This window comes from Ovis aries, chromosome 5 (assembly GCF_016772045.2).
Source record: "Ovis aries strain OAR_USU_Benz2616 breed Rambouillet chromosome 5, ARS-UI_Ramb_v3.0, whole genome shotgun sequence".
Taxonomy (NCBI): domain Eukaryota; kingdom Metazoa; phylum Chordata; class Mammalia; order Artiodactyla; family Bovidae; genus Ovis; species Ovis aries.
Window position 1 is genome coordinate 39,727,822 of NC_056058.1, and position 9,166 is coordinate 39,736,987.

At 35.3% G+C, this 9,166-nt stretch overlaps 1 protein-coding gene across 1 annotated transcript; it reads left to right on the forward strand.

Annotated features, from left to right (window-relative positions):
- The first annotated feature begins 1,007 nt into the window (after window positions 1–1,007).
- LOC101121681 (olfactory receptor 2T29-like) lies at window positions 1,008–1,970 on the forward strand. The gene has a single exon (XM_012179240.3). It carries the CDS (start codon window positions 1,008–1,010, stop codon window positions 1,968–1,970), a length of 963 nt encoding a protein of 320 aa, XP_012034630.2.
- The last annotated feature ends 7,196 nt before the right edge of the window (window positions 1,971–9,166 follow it).

Sequence of the window (9,166 nt, forward strand, 5' to 3'; positions counted from 1 at the left end):
AGCTGGTGAGAGCCTACTGTATATTTCTATTTTTAATAATTTATTTTTTGTGTTTAAGTCATTATCTTGGCGAATTTCATTGCACATTGTCATATGTCACTATTATTAGGAAACCTCATGACCTAAACTTCACCAAATCATTTGACCAACAGTTATAAATTATTTTTTCTGGTAAAATCTATATTATAAACAATTAGCAATCCTGTTTTCTACATGTCTATGGAATTTTGATTATCACAATCAGGTTGGTGTACTCAAACACATAAAACATTTTTAAAGAACCTCCATACTGTTTCCATAGTGACTGTACCAATTTACATTCTCACCAAACTAAACAGAGAACTACCATATTACCCAGCAATTCCACTTCTGATTTTATATCCAGAGAAAATTATAACTCAAAAAGATACATGCACTCCAATATTTATTGCAGTACTATTCACAGTAGCCAGGACATGGAAGTAACCCAAATGTCTATTAACAGAGGAATGACTAAAGAAGATGTAGTACATACACATAATGGAATATTACCAAGCCATAAAAAAGAACAAAAGTGCCATTTGCAGTAACATGGATTGAAGCTAAAGATTGTTATACTGAGTGAAGTAAGTCAGACACAGAAAGACAAATATCATGTGATATCCATATAGAATCTAAAAAAAGGAACAAATCAATCTAAAAAACATAAGTAGACTGGTATATATAAAATAGATAACTAATAAGAACAGGTATAGAGCACAGGGAACTCAGTACTCCATAATAGCTTTTGTGGGTAAAGAATCTAGGAAAAAAGTGTGGGTGTATGTATATCTATAACTGATTTACCTTGTGTATACCTGAAATTAATACAACATTTTAAATCAACTACATTGCAATAAAAAAGAAACACACACACAAATGCCTGCATACAGTATCTCAGTAAACATCTATTCATTTATTTCAGGTGGAAAAATTCCATAACTGACCATTAATCCCAAAGCTCACCTTGATGATCTAGATGAGACCTCATGGAAAACATTATCTGGATGACTAATCACTCTGGGAAGTCTGATTTCATCCTGGTGGGAATCTTCAGTCAATCAGTTCATCCAATTCTACTGTGTATGGTGATTTTTATCGTTTTTCTGCTGGCTTTGATTGGAAACATTGTGCTGATTTTTCTGATTCATTCTGATACCCACCTCCACACCCCCATGTACTTTTTCATCAGCCAGTTGTCCCTCATGGATGTAATGTATATATCTGTTACTGTGCCCAAGATGCTTATAGATCAGATCATGGGCATGAATAAGATTTCAGTCCCTGAATGTGCAATGCAAATGTTTCTCTACGTAACACTGGCAGGTTCAGAGTTTTTCTTTTTGGGTGCCATGGCCTATGACCGCTATGTGGCCATTTGCCATCCTCTTCGTTACTCTGTCCTCATGAGCCATAGAGTGTGTCTCCTCCTGGCGTCAGGTTGTTGGTTTCTAGGATCAGTGGATGGATTCATGCTAACATCCATTACCATGACCTTCCCCTTCTGCAGATCTAGGGAGATCCATCATTTCTTCTGTGAAGTCCCTGCTGTAATGAAGCTCTCCTGCTCAGACACTTCCCTCTACGAGACTCTCATGTACCTGTGTTGTGTCCTCATGCTCCTCATTCCTGTGACAATCATTTCAAGCTCTTATTTTTTTATTCTCCTCACCATCCACAGAATAAACTCAGTAGAGGGCCAAAAGAAGGCATTTGCCACTTGTTCTTCCCATATGACTGTGGTAATCCTGTTTTATGGTGCTGCTGTTTATACCTACATGCTCCCCAACTCCTACCACACCCCTGAGAACGACATGGTGGTATCTGTCTTTTACACCATACTCACACCTGCACTAAACCCTTTAATCTATAGTCTTAGGAACAAAGATGTCATGGGGGCTCTGAAAAAAATTTTGAATATGAGACCTGTTAATCAAGAAAATATAAAGTAGACCAACTTTATGCTAATGTTATTTTTCTCTCAAAACATTAGAATTTTAGAATATTTTCCAATGTTATTTATTTAACTTTCATAACATAATATTTCATTCCATTTCACACTTAAGTAATTACTTCTGTGTACTACAAAGCTGATTTTAATTCCATACTCTTTCTCTACTTAAAATGTTTTTTTTATTGTACCCATGTTGCACTTAATGACAATGATAACTACACTCTTATTCTACAGGAAAATATTTATATTCTTAGGAAACACATAATGAAAATATTTAGAGACAAAATTCATTAAGTGGTATGAAGTTATAAAATGAGAGAGAGGCTGAGAAGGAGAGGGAGAATGACAGAAAACTTATGAAGCACATGAGTACAATTTTAACAATGGGTAAAAGTATATGGATTTTTTTGTACCTTATTATTCATGTTATTTTTCTGTAAATTATAAATTAATTCAAAATAAATGTTAATTTATATTCACCGCCCACTTTTTCTCTGTTTTATTTTCTCTCTGGTGGCTATGTAAATTACAAAATATCCTATAGAAACCGTGCTTATTGCTTTGGGGCTATTCATGACTTAGTTCAGTCATTTGCCACATTTATTGGAAGCTACATTGGTTCACATTCATTGGATCGTAAAGAAAACAAGGAACTTCCATAAAAACATTTACATCTGCTTCATTGACTATGCTAAAGCCTTTCACTGTATGGACTACAGCAAACTGTGGAAAATCCTTAAAGAGATAGGAATACCGTACCACCTTACCTGTCTCCTGAGAAACTTGTATGAGGGTCAAAGAGCAACAGTTAGAACTGGACATGAAACAACTGACTTGCTCAAAATTGTGAAAGAAGTATGACAGGCTGTATATAGTCATCCTCCTTATTTAACTTACATGCAGAGAAAGTCATATGAAAATGCTGGGCTGGATGAATTATAAACTGGAACCAAGATTTCTAGGGGAAAGATCAATAACCTTGGACAGTCAGATAGAACCACTCTAACAGCAGAAAGCATAGAGGAACTAAAGAGCCTTTTGATGGGGATGAAAGAGGAGAGTGAAAAACCTGACTTAGACTCAACATTCAAAAAACTAAAATCATGGCATCTAGTTCCATCACTTTATGGCAAATAGAAGGGGAAAAATTGGAAGCTGTGAGAGATTTTATTTTCTTGGGTTCCAAAATAACTGGATGGTGACTATAGTCATGAATTTAAGACACTGGCTACTTGGAAGAAAAGCTATGACAAACCTAGACAGTATTTAAAAAAAAAAAAAAAAACAGAGACATTCACTTGCCAACAAAAGTCCATAGTCAAATCTACAATTTTTTCAGTAGTAATGTACAGGATGTGAGAGTTGGACCATAAGGAAGGCTGAGATCTGAAAAATTGATGCTTTCCTACTGTGGTGCTGGAGAAGACTCTTGAGAGTCCCTTGAACTGCAAGGAGATCAAACCAGTCAATCCTAAAGGTAATCAACCCTGAGTATACATTGGAAGGACTGATGCTGAAGTCAAAGCTCCAGAACTGTGGCCACCTTTTGCAAAGAGCTGACCTGCTGGAAAAGAATCTAATGCTATGAAAGATTGAGTGCAAAAGGAGAAGAGGAAGGACAGCCAAGGATGAGATGGTTAGATAGCATCATTGACTTAATGGATATGAATTTGAGCAAACTCTGGGAGATAGGGAAGAACAGGGAAGCCTGGTGTTCTGCAGTCCACTTGACTGCAAAGTGTTGGCCAAGACTTAGTGACTGAACAGCAACAAAATTTTTTCCAGGTCCAACCCTGAAAGTAGTTAGTGGAAGTTCATATTCTCCATTGTGTTGTAGGTTTAAGGTCCAGAACTGTATAAGGAACTGGGGAAAAAAGGAAAACTGGGGAAAACTGCATAAGGAACAGGGCAAAAGAAAAATTTATGAAAGTTTTCCTGTACCAGGTGGCCTCTGATCTGAATTTTAAAGTATGTAACTGTTAGACAAATGAAGGCAGAATAACAAATATTCAGACTTTTATTTAATACAGATTTCTTATGTTGTCTTCTAATAAAATAGCAGCTAAAAGAGATTAAAATATGAGTAGCACACAATTGCTGTCCTCAAATAACTTGAACTAGTAGTTGTATATTCAGATAGATGCTTTTAAATATATGCTTTGCTTTGATGAATTATGCGGTATGTACATCTTATAAGGACACATCAGTTCTGCCTCTAATATGTGACTTCAACCAAGCCAAAGGGGCTGAGAGAAGACCCTGGAGTCCATTTTTAAATGGTGACTAGGTGTTACTCTCAGGTGAGTACAGGAGGAGCCTTGCTCAGAATCAAGAATCCTCATAAAAGGCAAAGGTCATGAGCAAATCTCATATGGTTGACTATGCAAGATACATAAATATTCCAGTGGCACCTCCCCTCCTTTCCTCCTTCTCTCTAAAGACTCAATTCTTGCCTTTTCCTGACTTATTTTCCAGTTATAAAACCATAAGATTTGTATTTTAGAAATTTTAAATTAATGGTCAGTGATTGGAAATGTGCAATTCTGGAGGCAAGTATTCTTAATGAGTTAGGATGGTGAACAAACTGATATCCATTTAAACATGTTTCATAGCAGGGGACTGGAGAGACTATATTGAGGGTAACTGGGACTTTGTTATACCTACCTGTTCCATAAAACTATAGAAATGGTTGCATTTCTGTCATTTGTCCAATGTTTCTGAAGAATCAGATAGTAACAAAAGTACAGATTTTGTTTTCCTTTTGGTGCACTCAATTATTATTACTGTAAAATTTTTAAAAATATTGCAGTACTTCAGAAAAGATGTTAGAAAATCAATTTCCAATATTTTCCTGTGGCCAATCTGAATGAAAAAAATAGGCACACATTAATTTTTAAATATATTAAGAAATATTATGTATCACCCTCCCATCTTCTGAACAAAATGATAAAATATGTGATGCTTCCGTTTAAAACACCCTGGAAATAGAAAACAAAATAGCTTAAAAAAATTATGTGGTGTAGAACCATAGTTTTATAAATATAACTTTTAAAAAACCTTATCTCAAATGAAATGTTTTATAGCAAAGAATATTATTTCAAGTGCTTTTAAAATTGTATTTTAAATGTTCAAAATATAATTTTCTACTCAGTTTACAACAACTGTGGTATTTGGTAACATTTCTGTCAAATTATGTGGTTTATCTAATGCTTAGGATTTCTAGACATGGAAGAACAATTTTCTTCTACATTTCTTGCATAAAATGTTAATGTTTTAAATGGAAATGTTTCTGGCATTCAACTACAATTATTTGCTGTTTAAAAAGTAGCTCTTCACTGAAGTATTGACAGTTTAATCTTTTAAAATTAAAGTATATATTCCATAATTTTTAGCTTGTGGTGTCACTAGCATTTGGCCAAATAAATCACTTGTGCTCCATGGTAAGAAGACCTCAAGTATCTTACAACCTCCAAAGAACACTAAGGACCCTGATTATAAGTTTTAATCATAACTTAGAATTAAATCAACATTCATCAGGTAGAGAAATTTGCATCATTTTCATAACATCTAATTTGTTAAATATGTTCAAAAGATAAAGTTTGAAGGAATAGAAAGAACAAAACCATTTCCTAGGAATGACTCAGGAACAAAGCTAAATACACAACTAGAAAAATGTAGATGCATTAAAACTAACTATTTTTGGTTTCCTCCCCTCCCATGATTATTTTATAAGCAAAGGTTTTCAGTAGCTGTTTATTGCTGAGTTCAAATAAAGGAATCTTCTGATATATGACTAGGAAACCTAGAGTTAAATAATGCAAAATTCTTTTTAATTTGAAAATCAAGTATTGATCTACATCATGCTTATTAAACTCAATTTCCTATACTAGCATTCCAGATCAGCACACAGAAGCTGCATTCCATAGAAAGGGTATGTCCATCAATTTAAAAAATGCCTATTAATGAGCTTTTGGTGCTATTTATGAATCTTGATAATTATTTTAAAAGCAGTTGTCTTTTGAGCAGACTTTTATGTTTTGGTATCCATGGACAGAAAAAAGACAAGATAAATTTCATCCCAACCTGAAACAATTAAAGTAATATATAAAATATATCTAACAGCTGTCCTCAAAATGTGGGCATCCAGTAATGAATCTATGAAAGATTAAAATCAAATGAGCTGAGACTTTCTGTGTTCAACTTCACTGCTTGGAAAGAATTTCAACATCATGATAGAAGGGACTGTAAACACAAATGGACCTTACCAGTCTTCCTGAGTTGAAAATTTAAAGCTGGGTGTCTGAGTTCACTGTGGTAGATAGTTTAGACAGAGATGGATAAAGAAAAGGAGAGAGCTACACACAGAAAGAATTAAAAATGCTTACAAAGCATATTCCTTAAATTCTGTTTAATACTTATCAACTTGGGTGTGAGGAAATTACAAAAGAATTGGAAGAAATTATTCAAAGGATTGGAATAAATAAAAATAGTATTCGGTCCCATTATAAAAAAGTAAGTATCTCAAAATCCACAGGACAATAAATATGGCTTTCTGAAAACTATTGACTCAGTAGTCGGGCAAATTAACCTTATAATAAATATAGCTTCAGTCCTAACCAGCAGAGCTTCAAAGCAAATAAAATTAGGTTAAACTGCTTCTAAGTCAGATAAAAAATTTTATAGGTATAAAATTTATTCATAATCTAATATTGTAACATTGAAATGTTCAGTCACACAGGCGTGTCTGACTCTTTCTGACCCCATGGACTGTAGCATGCCAGGCCTCCCTGTCCCTCATCATATTCTTCTCCTTCTGCCCTCAGTCTTTCCCAGCATCATTAAAAGACAAAAGGTAAAAAAACAACATTGAAAGCATCATATCAAAATTTTTCATGCATCAAAGAGTTTATAATTATACCAAAAACTTTATACAGTAATTTGCAGAACACACATTATTTTCAGGATTATATGGAACACTCAGAAAGATAGAGCATGTTTTGAGTCATAAATACATCTTTTTAAAAAACAGACTTCATTAAACTTATACTCTCAGACAACAGTGACATTAAATTATAAACCAATAGCTGGTAAATAACAGGAACCACAAAAGTATGTGTATATATATATATATATATATATATATATATATATATAAAACATTATTTTTCATTATAGGCATCGAATATATTTTCCTATGCTTTACAGTAGAACCTTGTTGTTTATCTATTTTATAATAGTAGTGTATATCTGTTAATTCCAAATTCCTAACTTATGCCTCTTGCCCCTTTCTAATTGGTAGCCATAAGTTTGTTTTTTGTTTGGACCTGTTTTGTAAATAAGTTAATTTGTGTCATTTTTTATATTTCAATAAAAGTTACATGATTCACTTCACTTAGTATGATCATCTCTATGTCTTTTCATGTTGCTTCAGACGGCAGTATTTCATTCTTTTTTTATGCTGAGCAATATTCCACTGAGTATATATATATATTACATATATATATATATATACTTTATGCATTCATCTGCCAGTGGACCTATAGGTTGTTTCTATATATCGAATATTGTAAATATTGATACAGTGAACATTGGGGTGCAAGTATATTTTCAAAGTATGATTTTCTCCAGATAGTTTCGTTATTTGTAGACCGTTTGATGGATGGCCAAGGTGCAAGGTGATGCATCATTGTTGGTTTGATTTACATTCCTCTAATGGCAACGCACTCCAGTCCTCTTGCCTGGAAAATCCCATGGATGAAGGAGCCTGGTGGGCTACAGTCCATGAGGTCGGTAAAAGTCAGACACGACTGAGCGACTTCACTTTCACTTTTCACTTTCACGCATTGGAGAAGGAAATGGCAACCCACTCCAGTGTTCTTGCCTGGAGAATCCCAGGGACGGGGGAACCTGGTGGGCTGCCATCTATGGGGTTGCACCGAGTCGGACATGACTGAAGCGACTTAGCAGTAGCAATAATTAGAGATGTTGAGTATGTTTTCACGTGTTTATTGGCCACCTGTGTGTTTTCTTTGGAGAAATGTCTATTTTATGTTTTCTTCATCTTTTTAACTGAGTTGTTTGGTTTTTGATACAGAATTGAAAGAGTCGTTTACAATTATTGGAAATTTATCCCTTCTTTGTTGCATCATTTGCAAATATTTTCTCCCATTTCATAATTTATATTTTTATTTTGTTTATGCTTCCCTTTACTGTGAAAAAGCTTTGATATTTAATTGGCTGCCCTCTTTTATCTTGTATTCATTTAGATTGCCCTAGGAAACAGATCAAAAAATATATTTCTGCTATTGATGTCAAAAGTAATGCCAAAGAACGTTCAAACTACTGCACAGTTGGTGCCCAGATTGACAGATGCCAGAGGCTAGGAAAAGACTCTAATAGGACCATAGTTCTTCCCGCTGAGGCAGTTGGTATCCCTGCTCACTTGGTGCTGCCAGAGTTCCCATAATCCAAACAGCTGTGCTACCTTCATGCTCAACCCTCACTGGGGCAGAGCTGTCAGAAGCTAGAAAAAGCCTAATAGTACCATACTTCCTGTGACAATTGCCACTGGCACCCCTGTGTATCCAGCATTGCCGGGGTCCCCATGATCCAAGCTCCCATGCCACTCCCTTGTGCAATCCCCACTGGGACAGAACAGCCAGAGGCTAGGAAAAAACCCTAAGAGCACCATCTTCCTGATGTCCTAGCTGCCGGCTCCCCTGATTACCTGGTACTGCTGTACCAGGAGACAGGGATGTCAAAGGTTAAGATGGTTGGATGGCATCACCGACTCAATGGACATGGGTTTGGGTAGACTCTGGGAGTTAGTGATGGACAGGGAGGCCTGGAGTTCTACAGTTCATGGGGTTGCAAAGAGTCGGACTCGTTTGAGTGACTGAACTGAATTGCTGGTGATTTTATTCCTAGTTTTTTAAGACATCTCCATACCATGTTCCAAAGAGGCTGTATAAATTTACATTTGCACCAACAGAGCCAAAATGTTCCCTTCTCTCCACACCATCTCCAGCATTTAGAGTTTGTAGACTTCTTGATGGATGGCCATTCTGACTGGTATAAGGTGTACTTTCACTGCAGTTTTGATTTATATTTCTCTAATAATGAGAGATGTTGAGTATCTTTTCATGTGTTTGTTAGCTATCTATGTCTTCTTTGGAGAAATGTCTGTTTAGGTCT

What these genes read in the sequence shown, in the direction of transcription:
- LOC101121681 (XM_012179240.3), top strand. Translation starts at nt 1,008, where the DNA reads ATGGAAAACATTATCTGGATGACTAATCACTCTGGGAAGTCTGATTTC.